General features: G+C 38.5%; 2 protein-coding genes across 3 annotated transcripts in view; one reads left to right on the top strand and one right to left on the bottom strand.

The window, feature by feature from the left end:
* Positions 1 to 1,613: 1,613 nt before the first annotated feature.
* On the bottom strand, positions 1,614 to 4,672 carry LOC120629986 (ashwin-like). Its single transcript, XM_039899099.1, has 3 exons — positions 4,472 to 4,672; positions 4,044 to 4,391; positions 1,614 to 3,475 (listed from the first exon to the last, which is right to left on the bottom strand). The coding sequence occupies exons 1-3, from the start codon at positions 4,544 to 4,546 to the stop codon at positions 3,410 to 3,412; spliced, it is 489 nt and encodes a 162-aa protein (XP_039755033.1). The 5' UTR covers positions 4,547 to 4,672; the 3' UTR covers positions 1,614 to 3,409.
* Positions 4,673 to 7,141: 2,469 nt separating this feature from the next.
* Positions 7,142 to 22,972, top strand: part of LOC120629736 (blood vessel epicardial substance-like) — a 78,594-nt gene continuing 62,763 nt past the window's right edge. For both annotated transcript variants that reach the window (XM_039898739.1, XM_039898740.1), the window contains exon 1: positions 7,142 to 7,618. In XM_039898739.1, coding sequence (XP_039754673.1) covers positions 7,142 to 7,618 — 477 coding nt within the window. The remainder of the gene's footprint in view (positions 7,619 to 22,972) is intronic.

Raw genomic sequence — 22,972 nt, forward strand, 5'->3', positions numbered from 1 at the left:
TGTGCGTGTGTATGTCACTGAACTCCTCCTAGACGGCTGGACCGATTTGAATGAATTTTTCGGTATGCGTTTGGGTGGTACCCTGGATGGTTTAGATTCACAAATCAGCCCGACAGATGGCGCTGGGGTCAGCTAGTAAATTATAATAGCGGACAGTGGGTGTTTATATGTATATTATAAGTATTTATATTTATATAATAAAAATATTCTTCAGTAATCTTAGTACCCTAAAACACAAGCTAGATGGCGATGTGTATATAATCGTAGTATATTTATTTACGCTTCAACTCAGAATCCGAATCTGTTTGTCGACCTCACAGCACCTGGCCCAGCGGTTTTAAGTGCCTCCCACTTAGAACCACTTCCTGGGTCGATCCCGGTCAGGGTCTATTCGAGAATTTATCGCTCGCGATTAGCGTACAAAGACGCGTAGAAACAGATTAGAGGTATATGGGTTTGAATATAACTGCCTTACCCCATACCGGTTGCTTGGTCCGTAAATTATTACCTACCATAAAAAAAATAAAAAAGCTAGAGCCAAAATAAGTTTAGCCGCTTTTCAAAGAATAACTGCGTGCTTACATTATTTGGAAAACACAGACAGATAAAAGTAAATCATATTTATTTATTATGTATACATTTTTTTAGTAAAAAAATTACGTCTACTTATTGTAAATTGATTGCATAAAACATTTAAAACCGCTAAAACTCACTGAAATTATCATCCCAGAATTTAATCTTGACCTTTTATATATTTTTATTATTAATATGTGTTCATATAGTACAGTCAGCAGAGGCGTACAGCAGCAAGCAGGTACATGGCATAAAATGGAAAAATTCCCCTCCCATACGAGTTATATAAAATAATTTGGGTATGCAGTGCTTTTGTACATGTATGTAGTGCACGCCACTGACACAATTCACAAGAATATGCTAAAAAATACATTTAAATGTACCTACTCTGAGACAAGTAGGGCAAGCATGTGCGCCACGACATAATTATCTCTACCCGTTACACGTATTTTTTCTAGAGAATCGTTGTACATCCTAAAAGCCTACAATGGTCCCCTGGTGGACTAAAACCCAACGGAGGGTTTGCCCATAATGACCACGCTGGGCAGACGGGTTATTGATCGCAGTAGATGGTAGTAGTAACACAGAGGACGCTGCTGCCCGTTTTCTGGAATATTCCCTTGACAACACGGATATATAACAGGGCACTGCCCACTAAACAAACACCTCTCCGTTTTAGGTATAACTGACAGCCCTCTCTGCAGAGCATGCATGGGGACGGAAGAAACACCGATACACGTAATGCTCCAATGCAATGGAGTAGCAGAACAACGCGCAGCACACCTTGGCTCCTCAGCAACACTCCATGAAGCACTCGGCGACCTGGGGACCTGCTAAAATTCTGGAGCGAGCTCGGCTGGCTGGAGTGATCCAGCGGGGAGCCGCATCAGTGGTCATACGTACAACGGACGGTCCCAGACCAACTAAGTGCGAAAAAGGCCCAGGAACAGAAGAAGAAGAAGAATATGGCAATGGGTAGACATAACTTTCTCGTTGAATACGAAGCGCATACTAAGCTCTATTTTTCTGAGATAAAGAAGAAACATGCAATAATTATTTTGCCATCATAGTCTGTGTTTTTATAAAAACCAGTAATTTTACCACGATGAAAAGTACCCTACGTCAATCTCCATGATGCGAGCTGTATAGTATACACATATATAGCTTTCTAGATATTTCTGTTTATATATATGGAAGGTATTTCCATGCAGTGGTTGACAAACATACAAACACAATGTCACGTTTGTAATATTATTATGAAAGTATGTACATTTTCACATAAACACAAATTCAGCAAAACAGTTTAGTAGTTCCAGTAACCATTGATAGCCCTACAAATAAAGAATTTTTACATTTATTTCACTGTACACATACCTACAAATATGGACATATACAGAAATGAACTTTTAAATATGGAATAAGATTAGTTGTTCAGTGTTTTGTCACACTCTGACATTGAAAGGTGCTCTCAGTTGGTGCTGAACTGACAAACAATTACAAGTTTCCACTATGTTGACGTTCATGCAATTTGTTGTTGGCCCGGACTGCCTCATTGGTCTTGTGGTGAGCATTAGCAACTGCAGATCACAAGGTTCTGGGTTTTTTCCTCGGTTGGGCCAATGAATACTATTTCAATCTTAGTAACAGGCCGGAGTTTGGAAATCGCTTATGGATCAACCCTGTTAGCACCCAAAGAGCATGTTAAGAACTGCCGTCCCATCAGAATATGAGTGAGGGAATAGAGTCCACCTGTGTTTTCTCACACTTGTGGACTACAATATCTCATGTCTAGTTGGATCATCATGGCCAAAAAAACCAGGGAAACTGTGCTCTGTTTGTTAATAAAAGTCCGACGGCCGTTAAGAATGTAAGAAGTAAACACTGAATAACTATTCCAATGTTTTTCCATTTATTTGTAAGGCCTTTACACTTATAAAACTGTTACATTCACTGTCACAATCATTCAAATTATAATTCTTACCATCTAAAGTATTTACAATAATTTATGTAATATTATGAGTGCCTGAATGTTGTTATCCCATAAACTCAATAATTTAGGAATGTCCAATTAATTAATTAGAATTATTTTGCTAACAATATGTATTGTATGTTATTGCATTGAAACATGCCCCAAATTGTTCAATTATTTAAAGATTAAGGCAACAATTAATTTAAAATAAATAAATAAACTTAGCAAGTCAGTTAGCCCATATAATAAACAAATAGATATGCAGAAAAATGGTTACTGCTTGATTACACATTCTAGCATAATCTCCTATTAATAAATGTTTATTTTGCAATTTCTTCGGCTCTTAGAAAAAGATTTGATGAACCAATCGGGAAAATTAATTTAAATAATAAATATTAAACAACAACAAGTTGAACATGTTTTAACAATGCTGCCAAGTTATTTCCGACTCTGTGTAGACCTAAAATAATTTAAACTAGAATCAGTGAACATAAATAATGAAAATTACAAAGTGTAGAACTAGGGCCGTGAAATAGGATAATTTAAGATGTACTTGGCACAAAGATTCTTTATATACATCAATACAGTATAGATTGCACATACTAGAACAGGGGGAAAGATGGGCTAAGTGGACCACACAAAACTTAGGGCAGGAAAACCCTGAAAATTTTATAAAATCAATAATCTGGTTATGGCTGAAGCTGATGGCAGATGCAAATTTACAAAGGGAAAAATTAATTAAGATCAATCAAAGCTACACCCAGATATATATACCCAGATATATATAGAGCCTCTGAAGTTCCTCTAGTTCGGAGGCATCTTCATAGTTTGCCTAATTGATCATTTCTAAACCATCAGAATTGACTTTTAAGGCCACGTTATAAGTTTCTTCTCCTTCTTAGCTGGAGGACTGCTCACAACTTCACAGGATTCCTGAAAAAACCAAATTGCCAATCAGAATTTGAGACTACTGTTACACTGTTTCATTGTTATTCATCCATCATGCAAATGTGATGATGATAATCATTAAAGACCACCAACCCAACACAGTAGTCTTTGAAAAAGATTTGCTCGCTTGCATCAAGGACTTGTTTTAGAGTCACAAATCCTGTATGGTAATCACCCCTATAACAGTATCTGAATAATATAGATACATCAAATTCTTTAATCTGGCAACATAAGGCTCGTAAAAATGACATTAAAACTACTAGTATGTGTCCTCCATTGCCTCAACAAACAATTCAGTGACAATAATGCAATTTGAAAGCCTACTCAGGGCATATGGTCAAACTCACTTGGTGCACAGCATATCTATGTGCGAATTAGTATGATTGTGAACTGGTGCAGATCACATGCAACTGATTATGACACCAGGCTTCCATCTAACATACGCACCAGCACACAAGTTTCAAGTTTAACTGTAGGTCCTAAAATGAATTACTTAATGCTAATTAATGACATACTGCAATGTATGCAGCGTGCAAACAACCATCCAACTTACAAGATCAACGGACATCTTCCTCTTATGTACATTTATATCGAAATTTTGACTTAAATGGTTTTGTAGCTTATTATCCAATTTTATCCTCTTCATATGGCAAGACAACAAGTCGGGTGGCGGCTTAATTCTCTCACAAGGCGAGCGTAGGGACTTCCTGCTCACATTACTATCGTTGAACGTGTTAAACAATACAACTGGCTCTGGGTTTGAATGTCTGATTTTGTTCAGAATTTTCCCTCTACCCGAATCTCTGTACTTTCTCTGTCCATACGGGACGCAGAATTGATGAAACAAGTCCAAAAGCTCATCTCGCGCCATTCTGTGCAGGTTTTGCACACGTAAATGCCTCTAAAATAAATACAATTATATAATAACACAAAAAATTGGCAAAATTGCGTGCTATTCCAAAACCGAAAGATAGTGGATACCTCTTGAATTATCTGTATTAACTGCTCATTTGTTAACAGTTCCGGATGCAACAACATTTCACAAGGTATAGCCATTATTTTGTATCACTTGTCACACATTTTGATTTTGAAATGGACGTTTTAAAATATCTTTATTACAAAAATACCGCGCCAATTCTTCTAATATGCTGTGAGCCTAAACAAATTAATCTGTTTGACAGATTTGACATGTTACATTTCAAAAATGGCTGCCATTAACTGTCAATCCAGTCGTCATCAAAAAATATAACCTACAGACTAAAAAAACCTATGTGCTAGCGTGCTAGTTGCTACCACCTATCACCGACAAACTTGTGCTGTAGATAAATTATTAAGATTTACTTTTTTTTTTATTAACGATAGGCCAGCGCTTGGCGACAATGAGGCAATGATGAGGTCAAGGTTGGAGCACGCTGGCTTAGAAGAAGCCTATTCACTCTAGCCTTGAAAGTACCCAAATTATACGTGGCTTTATGCCGTGTACTCTTTCTTCTTCTTACCACCCTTATCACGCGCTTAGTAGGTTAGGTATGAAATGTTTTTTCTTACCACTTACTCCCTGTTAGCCACATCTCACATAAGCATATTATCCTTTTTCACACAATCCATTCATCTTTTTTTTTATTTTCATCTAACTGTCTTGCTAAAAATATGTTAAACATTCTGCTCGTAACATGAACTTCTTATCTCCACTGCCTTTGTTCCAGTTTAGTAACTTTACGCCCATACCCTCTACATTGGTAAAATCATAGATATAGAATATAATTACAGATCGAGAGAGAAGAGATGAGTATAGAAGAGAAAAGAACAGAACAGAACATATCAGAAATAGAATAGAAGTAGTGAGAAGAAGAGAAGTGGGGAGTAGAGAAGTTTGTAGAAGAGAGGAGAACCGAACAGAACAAAATAGAACATAACAGAAAAGAGCCACACAGAAGGGAACATAACAGAAAAGAGCCACACAGAAGGGAACATAACAGAATGGAACAGAACGGAAGAGAATAGACCACAAAATAATATCCCAACATAAAAGAACAGAAGAGAGAAGTAGAGAAGTGACGTGAGGAGAATAGAAGGGAAGAGATGAGAAGAGGAGAGGAGAGGAAAAGTGAGGAATACAGAAGAGAAGAGAAGTGGACAGAAGAGAAGAAAGAGAAAAGATCAGAAGATATCTGAACAGAACAGAATAGGATAGAACAGATAAGAATTAAAAAAGTGAGAAGAAGAGAAGAAAAGAGAAATTGAAATAAATCAGTCTGGGAAACAATATTTTATTGCAAAATATTACTTTACTTAAACTTTAACGCCTATATGTGTTAATAAATACATTTTAGACTAGCATTTTCGTTCGTTAAAGTTATGGAAAGGTGCCATATTTACGTTTAAGTATTGTATAAAGGACTACCTAATCGATAAAAAAGCTTGTGTGTGAATTATTGCTCTAACCAGGTTGCTCTTCTAATAATTTTAAATGATATTGTGAGATGGTGATACCAAAAAAAAATCGATTGTCTGTAAATTCGGTTTACGGACGATGGTTATACGTGACAACGTCATAAGAGAATACTGATGGAATGGTTGCATTTTTCAAAAGGGAATTTAAATTTTATTTGTTTTATAGATATTTTGTATGGATATAGAAAGTAGATAGATTGAAATCACAATCGAATTGATGAAGTTACATTTATTTGTACGGATGAATACAATTATGTATTTTTTTTTACAATGTACATAGTTCTATCATCATCGTTGCTATAAACAATTGACACCACATTCACTTTTCACTGCACTTCATTCTTGACGAAAACATGTATATGTATTATAGTATAGCAGCTGTCCACGCGGACGCATCGCTCACTCAAGTAAGAGAGAGACAGATGTCGAACGCTGCCGAGCGCGGAGGCCAATTGTGCCTCTTTGTCGCTCGTTCCGCGCTCTCGCTTGCACTTCAAGTCTTAAATGGAACGCTTCAGAGCGAGGTAACGCCGCATGTTGCCATGTTTTTTCGTGCGTGCAGCCGGCTCCAACCAATAATAAGACGTTGTCACGTCAAAAGTTTTTTGTGGGCTTCTTCTTAGACCAGGACTCGTTTGGAACCCTCGTAATGGAGTGCGGGGTACGATTTAATAATATAGTCTGTTGGTAAATAACAGTTCCATAATTTTTGACATTAAAAATAGATAATGATATCATCTGTGATTACATATGTCAATTTCTAGGAATCGCTGTCTTCTGTCAAGTGTCAGACTGTCAGCTCGGCCTCTGCCTGTCATTCCGCATTACAGCAGGCTTCGATTGTTTGCTTCACTGTTTAGTGTTTTCTAATATTTTTTTTGGACTCTTGACCGCATTTGTTGATCTGCGTTTACTTAAAATAATTTTGCGTTACCTCATCGGTTTTATTTTGTAACAATTGTTTTGGAATTTGTAACATTTTTACTAGCTTTATTTTGTATAGAAAAAGAGAACATAATCCTCGCAAAATTAAGTGAATAGTTTAATACCTTCATGTTACTTAAATCACTTAGATACATTAAAAACTGCAGTTTAGCGGCTGTGTTTGAGTGAGATAAAATAGCGCGCCAATGCCAGACGTCGTCGAGAAAATATCGATGTGTAAAGTGGACAGGGAGCGTATTATCCGGTGGGGCTATGTTGTTTCTCAGTGCCTTAGCGATAGGGATGATTACTGGCTTGCAGAATGTTACCACGGAGGTGCCGACGACGGGGAGTGACGTAGAGTCCACCACTGACATGGGCCTTCTGGAGACTACCAGGCCTTCCGTTGTTAACGACTTCGTGAACGTGACCATTCAGGAGCGTCCATCCATGTGGGATTTGTATTTGAACCACTGCCCTAAGTGGCGCCCGATTAACCATATATTCTTCCAAGCAGCCAATGTGTTCTATCTTTTGTCATTCCTGGCTCCACACACCCCAACGGGACTGATTTGGCTCCGCGTTGCCTTGATCCTGGGGTGCGCGTTCTCAGGGTTGTGGGCGTGGAGTATTGAGTGCTATTTGGACGCTGTGGTGTGGAACAGTGCTTTTGTAGTTATAAACTTTGTGTACTTTGCCGTGCAGTTCTACTTGATGCGGCCTATACGGTTTCATAAAGATATTGAAGAGGTGAGTTTAAATTGATTATTTTTAGTTTTAAGGTATTAAAAAAAAAAAACTTGTGTGCCTAAAAATTAATCAATCTAGTTCTTAACATTTATACAACTACTATACTGTATATGTAAATAAATAAATAAATAAATATACTACAACAATACACACATCGCCATCTAGCCCCAAAGTAAGCAACTAGTTGGTGTTATGGGTACTTAGATAACTGATGAATATTTTTATGAATTATATACATAAATACTTAGAAAATACATATAAACACTCAGACACTGAAAAACATTCATGCTCATCACACAAACATTTTCCAGTAGTGGGAATCGTACCCACAGCCTTGGGCTCAGAAAGCAGGGCAAATATACAGTTCTATATGTATTATAGAATTGTATAGCATCATAAGTGTGATTTTTACCACTGCAAAGTTAATATCCTATCAAAGGATACCTTGCACCACAATTATCAGGAATTACCTGATGTCATTGTTACCAATAGGGGTACCTTGATATGGAACCCAGTGGAAATGTCTTCTTTTGAAACCTCACATCAACCAACCAACACATCTGCTTATAGTTTTTAATGAATGATCACAGATAAACCAAGGCAAACAAAAAAAAACATTTGAAATGAAAGGGCATATTTTATTGGTGATTGGTGTTAAAAAAACCAAAACTGGAGAGGTAATGAAAAAAATGTTTTATTAAGTACTTGCGATTCCCCCCAACTTGTCCATGATAATAACTTAGTCATGTATACAAACTTTTATTCAGTAGAATCAGGAGTTCAACCCCAAGAATTTGGCTATTACATGCAAAAAATTGAAGTTCCAGACATTAGCATGAGATAAGAGGGTACTCTAGAACTAAACAAACAAAAAATAAACTCTTCAGCTATTATCTTTGACTAATATAAAGGTAAAGCATTTGTTTGTTTGTTTACTTGAACAATGATCTCAGGAACTACTGGTCCAATTTTTTTTCCTTTTGAGAGAGTCCACTGCATGCTTTGACCGTTTACCCAGGTAAATGGTCAAAGTTTCGATAAAATCATGTAATGTGACAGAGTTGTTCCCCTTTTTAAAGTTCTAAACAGAAGACTGTCTTTTAAGGTTGACGCGTCGCGTCAACCGCGAACGAAGTCGCGAAGGACCACTAGTTAGAATCCATGGACATTAAAAGTAGAGGGGTGAACCCAAATGTAATTCAAAGGCTTTATTACCTCCTCTACCCCGGCTGCGGCTGTCGTGGTTAAAACTTGCTGGAAGCTACTGGACACTGTGTACCAGTTTAGCCAATTAGACATTGCTTAGGATTCTGGAACTCCCAACAAGAAAACGACATCTACAGAATACCCAATGATACAGAAGAAAAACAGTTCTTAATACCCTTAATCTCTTTGTGAAAACCGACAGACCACACAGCGTTGAGACAGTGTAGGTACTTCGCTACGTTCTAAGCGGCTTCCAGTACCTAGTCCTCGTGGTAAATGATGCAATATATTTTTGTCTAGACAGCTGCAGCGTCACGATAGTATATACAGGCTAAGTAGGTCCCTTACTACTTCAGGCAGTAATTGCCATTTTCACTAAAACTAGGCATCGCCTTAATCGAATGCTTAATTATTTAGGCGATGTCTATAGAACAAAATCATTTCACCAAGTCTCAAGAGATAACTATTGAGTATTGTTGAACGGTTGATGTATGCCCAGGAATGTCCTTAGATTAGGCGATACTTATTTAGGCTTGTTCGTTGTTAGTCCTTACGTAGCCCTGCACTAACCGCACGGTTGTTCTATGTAGTTTGACGTTTCTCGTGGTAAATGCCGACGTCGCGTTCAGACAGCGTCTCGACAGTAGATCTTCTCTTCTTCTTCTTTCTCTGGGCTAGTCTCCGTACTTGATCGGCCGGAACCTTCCGTTGTACGTAGTGCCACTGGTACGGCTCCCCGCTGTTCTGTAGTGAGCCAGCCGAGCTCACTACAGAAGCTTAGCAGGCCGCCCAGGTCGCCTAGTGCTTCAGGGAGTGATGCTGGGTAGTCAAGGTATGCTGCGCTTTGCTCTGCTACTCCTCTACATCGTAGCAATACGTGAATCGGTTTTTCATCTGCCTCCATGCATGCTCTGCACAGAGGACTCCGACAGACACTCCAACTCCGACTTTTTACTCGTTCGCCCACTATTGCTCTGTCTAGACAACTTTTTGAAACCTCTGTGTAACTATCCTTACTCTATTATACAACAGGTGGCATTCATCAGTTGAAAAACCGATAAATGATCAAATGAATTTTAATTGCAATTATTAATGACAAGCTACTTGACTTTATTATATATATATACATCTTTTACTGGAGGCAATACCAGGTAATCCACCTGGCGATGGCATCCTTATAAAAAGACAATTCCACCATTTCTATTCATAACCATTCTACTATTAAATAATATGTATAAAAAAGTTTAAATAACGGCATTAAAAACTCTTAATTATTGTAGTAATTTTTTTATCTACCAAATTATGCCAAAAGATTACACTCTTTCTGTTTCGGTCTGGCAATTATTACGTATTTGTTTATATAATGATAAAATTTCTAGCTTATCAAAATATTCACTATTACAATAATAGAAATTAACTGCAATGAAGACCAAGCTACACCTTTTGATTGGTTAAACTTAACACCCGTTCAAATTCTGGTAATTAAATTGTTCGCAAACACAATGTCATCCTCAATTCTACACAGTATATATGATATCTCGGCCCTACCACTTCACTTCGCCTACCCACGTATTACTTTGTTTTCGTTAGCGTTCTTTCTGATTTTATTTATATTTGCTCAGTTCCTTTGTCTTTTAATGTGCATAGACCTCCTTTCTCATAGGCGGGAGGGTTAATTAAGTAGTTAGCAGTATATACTTTAGACGGCTGATTGACGCAGTTTGCAGCGACCCTGCTTTCTGAGCCGGCCGTGGGTTCGATTCCCACTACTTCAAAGAAAATGTTTGTGTGATGAGCAGAAATGTTTTTCAGTGCCTGGGTGTTTATATGTGTATTCAAAGTATTAATGAAGAATAATCATCATCATCATCATCATCTCAACCAATTGACGTCCACTGCTGGACATAGGTCTTTTGTAGGGAGTTCCACAATGCACGGTCCTGGGCCGCTTGCCAACGGCTCCCAGCTACTCGCCTGATGTCATCTGTCCACCTCGTTTGGGGCCGACCTACGCTGCGTTTACCGGTGCGGGGTCGCCATTCCAGCACCTTAAGACCCCAACGTCCATCGGTTCTCCGAGCTATGTGCCCCGCCCAAAATGCCAACCTCACCTGCACGTGATGCACCCTGCCGTCTAACCGACGAGGCTCTGGCGACCGACAAGTGGCGGTATAACGACTTCAAATTGGCTAGACTGAATAAATGGCACAGACCGGTGTCGGGCAGCAGCGACGCCGGTGCGATCAGTCTAGCCCTGCGATGACCAACCCGCCTGCCCAGCGTGGTCATTACCGGGCAAATCTTTGTATGAATGTGAAGAATAATATATATTCATAAAAATATTCATCAGTCATCTTAGTACCCATAACACAAGCTACGCTTACTTTGGGGCTAGATGGCGATGTGTGTATTGTCGTAGTATATTTATTTATTTATACTTGTTTTGTTGGTCTATAACTACGTGACACAATGTTCTGGGTTCAAAAGAAATTGGCGGCGTCAACCACTGATTTCTCGGAGAGCACGTTAATCCGTCGGAGCACCAGCTTATGATAACAGACGTTAAAACCCATCAACCTGTATTGAAACAGCGCGGTATTCTTGTCTTTGCTCTGAAACTCTCTCTCCCACGAAAGGCCCAGTAGGAGCTGTGAGTTAATATACCTGCGAACATTCTTTAATGAGAATTGCGGGAGCCACAGACTTTTTAGTTCAAAATGCTATAGACCAAAGAGGCGGTTACAATTTTCTCTTAATGTTTGTGTACCAAACCCACCCTTTGGAAATAGGTTGAACAAACAAAGATGGTATCTGCATCACAATATTTGGCAGCCAGCGTTTGTTTCAGCAATGAATCATATTGGTTTCGAAAGTCGATAGACATGGAAGGGGCCATACGGTGCGCGCAATCGAGGCCTTTGTAGTAGGTGGTCCAAGCGATAAGATTCTTCCATCTTAGATAATATGCAATTTAGTAATAGTGACAGAACTGGGTACTACCACTATGCTTATTTCTGCCGCTGAGCAGCATTGTTCCGTTTGAAGGGCGTGGTTGCCGGTGTACCTACCTAATTGCAGGGACACGAGGCTTTGCAACTACGCCCCGGGTTGATGGACACAGAGCGGCAGGTTGCAGGACGAAACCTCGAACGCCCTGCGAATCGTTCATCTGGTTATGGGCGATAGTTTTCCACTCAACAGTTTTGTTATCACCATCTCACATTATCATTTAAAACTATTTAAGAAGCAACCAGCAATAATTTACACCTAAGCATTTTTATTCTTTTTATAACAAGACTTTTATATAAGCTTACGTTTAATACAAACTTTTTAAGAGACATCTTCAAGTTATCAACTGGTTGTATATTGTAAAATTTTATACAATTTGGAGGTCCCGGGGAGGTCATCAAAATGCATGCAGGGTTTGTGCGCATGGTATGGATTTACAGCTGCATCCTCTCACTTGTACCCACAGTTCTTGCATCGAAGCCTTATTGCCCAACTTGCACGACAAATATTGTTGCCGTATAACTAATTGTTTCTCTAAGCAACTCTCGCCTATTCGCTAATTGCTTTAGCAATCGCATGAATAGGCCCGCTACCTACCTACATTTTAATATTATGCTGATACAAAAGAGTTTTATGAATATGTCTTAACTACCTACCTAATTTGAATTTGTAATACCTATTTGGCTATTCACTTTTCCTGTTTACTCAAAGTTACCATGTTCTCACTCTTCTCATAGAGAATTGCTCTAACTTCATAGCTCAACATTATCTCGATTGTGAGATGGTGAAAACAAAAAATCCTGGCTAAGTTTGTTGTGAGCTCATCCTAGACCAGGGCGCGTTATGAACCCTCCTAGCTTTAGTTTTAAGTTAACGAATGCAGTTATCACCATCACTAACATTAGTGTAACATGTTAAATACGTAAACGCTTTAGGTATAAGTGCCTGGGGCATGCTCTACATGAATAAAACATTTTTGAATTTGAATTTGATTGGCATGTACGAAGCGCTTTGCTTCTTCGATTCACGCACCGCAAAGATCAGGGAATGCTCACCCATTACAATATGAGTGCCATCAGCATGCGTGCTCCGCTTTAGGTATTTTTAAGCTCAGTGCGATTATGATGATTTTCTTTGCAAGAACAATTTCATTCATCGTAATTTTCGGACGGCCGATTGGCGCAGCGGGCTGCGACCCTGCTATCTGAGTCCAAGACCGTGGGTTCGATTCCCACAACTGGAAAACGTTTCTGTGATAAACATGAATGATTTTCAGTGTCCGGGTGTTTATCTGTATTTTATAAGTATTTATGTATATTATTCATAAAAATATTCCTCAGTTGTCTGAGTACCCATAACACAAGCTGAGCATACTTCAGGTCTATTTGGCGATGTGTGAATTGTCGTAGTATATTCTCCATTTTAATGTTGGGAAAATTGGTTACCTACGTTGTATCATCAATCATCAATAGCCTGTAACAGCCCACTGCTGGACCAAAGGCCTCTATGCGAGGGTTTGCCCATCACCACGCTGGGCAGACGGGTTGGTGATCGCATTGAGAACGCTTCTGCCCGCCCTCCGTTGTATTCCCTTAGTCACCTCGTACGACACCCGAGGGTAGAGAAAGGGTGGTGACAACTGTATTTTTGAGTCACATTGTATATTGCCACGTTGCATATTTGAGTCTTAACATTTCTATGAGAAATGTGCAGTATCAATACAAGTCGAAAAGGCTTAACCCTAGAAAGATAACCTACGAAGCAGTGGTGCGAAGTCTATACAACTAAGTTATACTTTGTATGAATAAATTGAATATAACGTCAGTGGAATCCTACTAATATTATTAATGTGAAAGTGTGGATGTTTGGATGTTTGTAACTCAATCACGCAAAAACCGCTGAACAGATCTGGATGAAATTTGGCATGCATGTAGCCTTTGACATGCATAATAACATAGGCTACTTTTTATCCCCAGTCCTTAAGAAGTTCCCCAAGGAACATTGAAAATTGTTTACGAGCTAAGCCGCGGGCAGACAGCTTTGAAGTTTGGTTAACTTATGCTATGGTAAAGGACAGGTACTTTCTATACCGATCACTCAAATAGTTTCCGTGATAGGGTTAAAAAATTTTAACATGCGAAGTCCACGCAGACGAAGTCGCGGGCAGAAGCTACAACTACTACTTTAAATCCCGATCTCTCGAATTGTTATCATAAGAGCATAAATAATTGCTGCACACCAATAATTTGTTAATAATGTAATTGTTATTTTATAACATTCTAGCTTTCCGCCCGCGAGTTCGTCCGCGTGTAATTCGGTTATCACACTCTAAACGTATTTTTCCGTAGGAAAAATGATGTTTATGGAAAACACGATTGGAGCGTAATTATACGCCGATTAATTCAAATTATGTGTGTCAAACAAAAATATAAATTTTGCAACTCCACCATATTAAATACGTAATAGGTGAAACGCAAAACTGCAGCTATTTTTCTCTATTACAGAGCAAGCTATAACACGGGTGTAAATTTTATTTCATTTTTCTGAAGTCTACGCAGACGAAGTCGCGGGCAGAAGCTATTTAAGTAACTTTGTATTTTTGGTACTCAAACATGTTGCAATGATTGAATTGATTTGGCTGAAAATTGGTAACAAAGATAGATTGTAGTCTGGAATAGCACATAGGCTAATTTTTATTCCGGGAAATAAGCGAGTTCCCGCGGGAATAAAAAAACCTTAATCCACGCGAACGTAGTCGCGGGTATCAGCTAGTAAATAAATAAAATAAACAAATAATCGGCATCGCGGTCTGAAAAATTACAGACGATTCCTGAGAACAACAAAAACGTCTGTAGTCGCGTTACTGCATTGGTCCCGTGTGAAATATTTTCTTACCAAAGTCATGATGATGCTAACAAATATGGCGGTCAGCACTTGACGATAATATCCGAACTTTTATTCGCCCCTTTGCAATCACGTAGAGTCGATTTGTCAGATTATTCTATGACATACATTGTATTCGAGAGTTTACAGTTGTTGTATATTTATTTTGAAATATATCTTTCGTGTGTAAACAATAATGCTTTTTAATCGGGTGGTCATCCTTTGTTTGGCAATTTAATTGTTGTCCGTAGTTGTCCTTGGGACAGGACTTTAGTTGCGTGCCCTGCAAGTGTTGCTTTGTTTATAGGCGCTCGCAGGTAGGCCATCTGCTTTGTCCATCAGCTTTTATTATTAGTAATCTATACCTATCTATCTATTATAATAAAACTGTAACTGGAAGATTCGTGTAAATTTAATATATTTTGAAAATTTTGACCGACCTTTTTATCTTTATAATCGATACTGAGTCAAAAACAGATTTTTATTTCATTTTTGCCTGTCTGTCTGTCTGTCTGTCTCTCCGGGCATCACGCGAAAACTACTGAACGGATTTAAATAAAATTTGGTATAGTGGTATCTGATATTCCGGGTCAACATATAGGGTACCTTTTATCCCGATAAACAATAAGTTTACTCCGGGAATTTTACTTCGTTAAATTTGAACCGATTTTATTAATTCTTTTTTTATTTTGAAGTGTATACTATAAAACATGTAGAGTATAATTTTAATGAAGATCTGATAAATATTGTCGGGAGATAAAGGACATAACTCTTCACAGATAACAGCAAGTAGCGAGGCATATGAGACAATGATCGAATACATGCGTACCATACAACTTAATATTATAAATGCGAAATTTTGTGAGGATGGATATATAGATGGATGTATATCAACTAAAATAATGACAACTTATAAACTCAGTATACCACGTAAAATAATAGTATTAACATAGCTAGCCACGATGATTATGATGTTAGCATCAGATCTATTCAAGATTCTCGATTGTCTTATACGCAGACGAAGTCGCGAGGGTCCGCCTTGAAAAATAAAAAGGGTCGTGTCATCGCTGTAGTCTATTATTTTTCATTGCGGTAAATAGCCAATGAATCCATTAGGTTGCGTAATGTGGTCACAGCACCGGCCGGCGACATCGGACCCGCTTACCGGTCAGCATTGACACCTCGTGTATTGTATTACCCTACTTACGTTGTTGTCTTACAACTGTTTACTATTTCATGAAGATGATAAAATAGTAAACATTAATAAGTAATTTTGATGGTTAGCAATCAAAAGTACTTATTGATGTTTACTATCATATATATTTATACAATTATTGTATATACATACATGTATATATATATATATATATATAATTGGAATCTCGGAATCGGCTCCAACTATTTTCATGAAATTTAGTATACAGGGGGTTTCGGGGACGATAAATCGATCTGGCTAGCATTCATTTATATTGTAATCTCGGAATCATTTATATTGGACATACGACTATTTTTTTTATGCAACTCATTCGCGGACGAAGTCGCGCGGGTCCGCTAGTGTGTATTAAGAGTAAAAGTATCAAATTGATGGACACAGGGCGGCATGTTGCAGGACGTGCTCCTTGCATGCCTAGTATACCTGCGTCAATTATAACTGAAATATAAATTTAAAAAAAACCTACATAATATACTTCGAAGCTCATAAACAATGCGGTATGAAAAAAACCTACGCCAACGGATTTGCCATTTCCTCGCCGAGATATAGTTTATATCCCGTAGTAAATGGTTTTATGCGCGGGGGGAAATTCTGTTAAGACTCTATTCTATAGCTACATTACACTGGGCAATTGGCCAGGTCGTGCCCTAGATTTAGCGAATATAAAACGATAAGTAATGTTGCTAAGTCAGTATTTATTATGTTATGGTTATTAGAAGTACCTCTATACTAACTGTGTGATGGCAGATCGGAATGCGGTTGTCACCCCTCCTCTTCTACCCTTTGGGAGTCTTAAGAGGCGACTAAAAGACTATTTCAGAGAACGGCAGGGTATCTCACAACAGGTTTGCGAACGGCGCAAATCTCGCCACTCTAGTCTACAACATTCAAAATTCATTTATTTCAAGTAGGCCCAGTTTATGAGCACTTTTGAAACGTCAGTCAGTCTGAGTCAGTCAGTTCGGAAGGCAGATTCTACCGAGAAGAGCCGGCAAGAAACTCAGCAGATTGCTCAGCTCAGCAGCAGTTTATATTTAACAACAAAATAGCTGTTTATATAATTTATAGATGGAATGGAGTATCTCTAGTTTTAATAACAGTTTTTAAAAATATACTTGTTATTGCTTTTACGAATAAAGAAACTCCGATACTTTCTTCACGATACGATGGAATTTAATTCACTCGATGACCATTCCCATCTTTAAACCGTTACGGTATAAAGAACACCTGTGATACGGGTTATTTAAGTTCTGAGTCAAGTTAAACCTGAACTCCAGGTGACCAGCGAAAGGTGTTAAGTTATGCAGATTTGATTACACCGAAATCCGAGTATTCGAACAGGTTTTGCACGTCCATCTGGTAACTGGTTTAATTTTATAGATTCCTCCAGATATGAGTGGCGTGAAAAATTGCAATTTCATTTGGTTCACCTCTCTACGATAGGTTTCGTATAAGTTGATGTTTTTTTAAAAACAATAATTTCTATTTTTGGTTGTCTTATTGTATTTTTAGTGTTATATTAAGAATACTTGAGACTTTTTTTAGTGGTTACCAGCGCTTATGTTAAATAAAATAAATAAATTAATATACTACGATAATACACACATCGCCATCTAGCCCCAAAGTAAGCGTAGCTATGGGTACTATGATGACTGATGAATATTTTTATGAATACACATAATAAAAATGCAAGAGAGGTTGTTGCGCTTCTTCAACAGCCTCTCTCGCATTTATAATATGTGTACCTAATGTCGCATTATAGTAAGTTTTTAGGGGTGCGAAGTCTCCTTTGTAACAAAAAAAATAGAAGACGGAAAGGAACTTCAAATCTTGGCGGTGAGTATTAGAAACGAAAAAACCTAACGCTTCGTTCTTGCCCTTGGGATTTCAACTGTACGTAACGGTGCAGTTCCTCAAAATGCCACGCAGTTCGATGCTAAAAATCTGTTAAAGTCTAGTTGAATTCTGCGTCCCAAGACATAATACACTTTAATACCGGAATTTATAGTGAACGTGCATATTTTTGTCGGGATTTTGATAATATTAAGCAATAAATGGGAAAATCCCTTTATGGGGCACTGGGTTGGGAGAGGTTGTTGCGCTTCTTCAACAGCCTCTCTCGCATTTATAATATGTGTACCTAATGTCGCATTATAGTAAGTTTTTAGGGGTGCGAAGTCTCCTTTGTAACAAAAAAAATAGAAGACGGAAAGGAACTTCAAATCTTGGCGGTGAGTATTAGAAACGAAAAAACCTAACGCTTCGTTCTTGCCCTTGGGATTTCAACTGTACGTAACGGTGCAGTTCCTCAAAATGCCACGCAGTTCGATGCTAAAAATCTGTTAAAGTCTAGTTGAATTCTGCGTCCCAAGACATAATACACTTTAATACCGGAATTTATAGTGAACGTGCATATTTTTGTCGGGATTTTGATAATATTAAGCAATAAATGGGAAAATCCCTTTATGGGGCACTGGGTTGGTACACTCACACACCAAGTGCTCAAGAGGGTACTTACCTTAGTAAGAAGATTCCTAATTATTTATTATATTTTACAAGTTTGGCCAATTTTAATTTATAATATAGTAAATAATATAATTGTTATTGTTGTAGCTATGGATTTTTATCTGAATTAAACGTTATTATTACAGGTATAATAAGTGACCTTGAATGTATTGGGGTGATTTTTGAGTTTATGGGCAGGGTCTCATCTACGATTACGTGAACATCGGCACCAACCACATGCCCATAATATCAGTAAGGATCAAGGTTGCTGACATGGCCAACCAATGACAGGGCCCTACAAATACTAAACGCTGTAATTTGACAGGCGTTATCGATAACGTAATCCGTCATTAATCGTGAAATTAATCGCCGTTATCGATTTTATCGAAGACCTTCACGTATTAATGTGATTGCACGCATGTCAGTAAATACGGGCAAGATTATCCCGAATTCGTTTACGGCCATAAATGCGATCGTAAACTTCGTGTTGGGTTTTACCACCTTATTTGGTAACTAGTGTTCGTGGAAGATGTAAGCGAGAATTCGGCATATGTGACAGCACTTAATATGTTTATATATGGGTAAGCTTGCGCTTGGCATGGTCAGGTCTGATGCAGAGCAATGATGAGATAAATCTCATTGTTTTGGCATGTAATAATTAGGTGGTGCTTTCCTTGAAACTAGCCTACCTATAACCAACGAGATACTAAGCAAACGGATGGTTTACAAATTCTCTTGCCTTCCCAACTGAAAAACTAAATCGTCATCCTCATTAGCACTTCAACTAATTGACGGCCACCGCTGGACTTAGGTCTTTTGTAGGGCTCTCCAAAATTCACGATTCTTGGCCGCTTGCTTCCAGCGACTCGTTTGATGACTGTCCACCTCGTTGTGACCCTCTGGGTCGACCAACGCTGCGTTTACTGGAATCGGGTTGCGGGGTCGACATTCCAACGCCTTGGGACCTCAACGTCCATCGGTTGTCCGAGCTATGTGCCCCGCCCTTTGCCCCTTCAGATTCGCGACTCTTTGAGCTATAGCGGTAATTCTAGTTCTTCTACGGATCACCTTATTTCTGCCTTATTTCTCCTTACTCTTACTCCTTGAACACGTAGAGATACTCCTGACATAGCTCTTTCCATTGCCCGCTTAGTGACTCCGAGTCCGCTTATGACGCCTATAGGCTATAGTTAGCTAATAACGAATTAAACATGTCTGTATTTACATATTATTGAATAATACTAGACAGTATAAAACGCATTTTACTAGTTACAACTACCAATGTATACTGCAGATTATGGATCAGAGCTCAACTCAAAGTGCAACGTTTACCAAACCTCACCAAAACAAAGCCAACGATTACAAATCTTTAATAAACCATCAACCTATCCCAAAAGCTTTATTTTTTATCACAATATCGACCCATTACCGGCCCCCTACATCGGGTTTCCTCCCACAATGAGAAGGGGTTAAGGCCGTAGTCCACTACGCGGGCCCATAGCAGTTTGGTGGAGAACTTTCAGGCGTGAAGGTTTCCTCACGATGTTTTCACAAAGCAAGTGAATCGTTTAAAACGCACATAGCTTAGAAAAGTTACAGCTACGTGGATTCAAACTCGGCTCACAGAAAGTCAAGTCGAAGACCTACCCACTGGGCTATCACCACTTCAAAAAAAATGCTTAGTTGAAACCAATTACTGTGATCTTGATCACAGACAAGAGACACAGAGCGTTTATTATTCAAACGGCTAGATCATACACCGTAGTATTCCACAAATCACTAGGTGATTGCAGATTGGCCACTTTGCCATTTCTGCGTTTCTAGGCGGACTTAGTTTATAGTTTACGGAGTATGTGATTTGTTGGGTTTGTTATACCATATCTCTTCCTTACAGGTATACGGTTAGACACGACGTCTTAATGCAGCTATTGCATGCCGCTGGGTGGTTACTCGATAATAGCTATAATAAACAAATCCATATAAAGTCATACCGACTATGGTAGAGGGCATAATTTTGTCAACGACCTTATACAGAACGCTAGATATTGATCGGGTAAAACGTGGATGAAACACAGTCCTCAAAGCGACTTTGAAATTCGAGACCCCTAAAGTCCCTTAGGGCGCGAAGCCGTGTCAATATCCAATTTATGAACATGTAAATTGCACGAGTTGATCGTTGAAACAGTTTTATGAAAAATGTTTTGTTTTGTATGTTTAATAAAGCTGACTAAACAAGAACGGTTCGGGGTAGATTATCGCCGCGTTAGCCATTTAAACTCACCTATCTCTCCGAACCCTTGAGACATTGCAAAAATCGACACTAGCCTGAACAATGACGCGTTGCACGCGATGGCTCCTAGTTCCTATGTTACTACAGCTACAGAATTTATAACTCTCGCAAGAGTGATAACATAGACACTATACCATTTGCCATTGCTGTGGTCTGTTGAAGAGATTTGTCCCCTATCTTTTCGTAATATTTTTTCAAAACTTATAGCTCATGTAGCTTTATTACTTAATACGGGTAACAACCGGCTTTAAAATCGATGTACTACTTACTCTAGTACCCAGGTTTTAGTTTAGAGAAGGGCTATGATAGCTCCACAATTTTTTGCCTCTTTGGGCCTGTTGCCAAAATATACGTAATTCATTTGGCCAGCCAGGTCGGCGCTGATCTTTTTAGGTACCCAAATGTAACTGAATGAGAGCACAAATCAACAATTGACATAGGCGACAAATTGTACTATGTAAAAAGGGTTAGTAGGTCGATTTTTTTATGCAATTAAGTTGAAATAGAGTGTCACTTGGACCAGCTCTCTTAAAAGCTCAAAAAACTTGTTATTTATTATTATCAAAGCATATGATAATGGCTATAAAGTTTTATTGAAGAAACGAAATTTCAAATTATTGCAGGAAGTTTTTCTGTATATCACAGTGGCTATATTATTTTTGGCAATCATCCCGAAAGCTTTCCAGCTTCTGCTGTTATCAAGTCGCATCACGTTTCTCATACCGATTTATGACGTTTACGTAAAGTTTTCGTTTTATTTGCCTCGCCTATACTGATAAGGGCATAAAAGAAATTTTTATAATGTTTAAATTAAGCCTAGTTTACTTTTGGACTCCAGGTTACGGTTCTTTATACATGTAGGCCCATAACAGACACTTTTAAACGTTCATACATATATGCCCCCATAATTTCGAGGTGATGATTATAACCACATGCGTTAACTTAAAACTAAAACTAGAAGGGTTCCAAATACGCCCTGGTCTAAAGAGGCCCTTGGTTCGCTATTTCTTTGATCCGTTCCCTATCTGGAAAGCAGCTACATCTACTCACTTTCTTTCCATTTCTGGGCTTATTTTTGCGTTTCAATATCGAGCTTCTGGCTGTACCTAGGTGGACTGATTTTCAGCTAACGATAACAGCCACTAGATATCTTCCCCTCACCGAAGTTGAAGAAGATTACTAATGTATCTTAGTTTTTGTTATTTCTCGTCCCTTATTTAAGTATATTTCGTTATGCTCAGTCATCTCCGTAAAAAAGACGAAAAGGAATTTTACCACTTTTATATCGCTCCAAAGTATCTCGGAAACTCCGAAATGATTCTGTAATTTACGTCGCTCAAATTATTACGTTGAAAGCAATCCGACTTTTTATGATGGTATTCACTGACTCTTGATTCCGTGCTTGTGTGGGTTATGTAATTTTGAATTCGGCTCGTATTTACAAGCGGAGCAATTTTGACCGCGGCTAGTTATCACAGTAATAAAAAACGAAATACTACTCTAAGACTAATTACGAAATCCCAGGAAAAATAACTAACTAAGCCTCATCATCGTCACTTCAACCGATTGACGTCCACTGCTGGAAATAAGTATTTTGTAGGGCGTGCCAAATCGCTTGTGTCCAGCGGCTCCCAGCGACCCGCTTGATGTTTGTCGCGTGTCGACCAACGCTGCGTTTACCGGTGCGGGGTCGCCATTACAATGGATCCTTGGGATCCCTTCGTTCATCGGTTCTCCGAGCTAAGTGCCCCGCCTATTGCCACTTCAGCTTCGTGACTCGTTCTTCTACTGATCTTCTCATTTCATTTGACGATATAGATAAATATAATATATTTATTTAATCAAAGTTTGTACCATTGCTATCTACGCACTTTTGCCGACTCATAGATAGTGCATGGATCCCTTTACTAAAAAAAATCAATCGATACATTCTTTCAAGGCCAATTGGAGATGTATTTTTTTCTCTTGCAATAATACTTCACAGGCTTTAGAGGTACTTTATTTACTGTCTCTGAGACTTGTCTGTGAAACCGAAAACCTAATAGTTTTTAAGTTAACCACTGCGATAGTTTTTACTTAAAGGAATCAGATGCAGCCCTAACATCACAAGCAAAATTAAAATAAAGTGACTCCTGTAACTTTATTAGTTACGCGTTGCGTAGCCAAGGTACTGTGCGCTTGTAGGTATTTATCTTCAATAGGGTTGTCATAAGTAAACACTTCAAATGTTTTGAATTAGTTAGTATGA

This window comes from Pararge aegeria, chromosome 15, assembly GCF_905163445.1.
Source record: "Pararge aegeria chromosome 15, ilParAegt1.1, whole genome shotgun sequence".
In the NCBI taxonomy this organism is placed as follows: Eukaryota; Metazoa; Arthropoda; class Insecta; order Lepidoptera; family Nymphalidae; genus Pararge; species Pararge aegeria.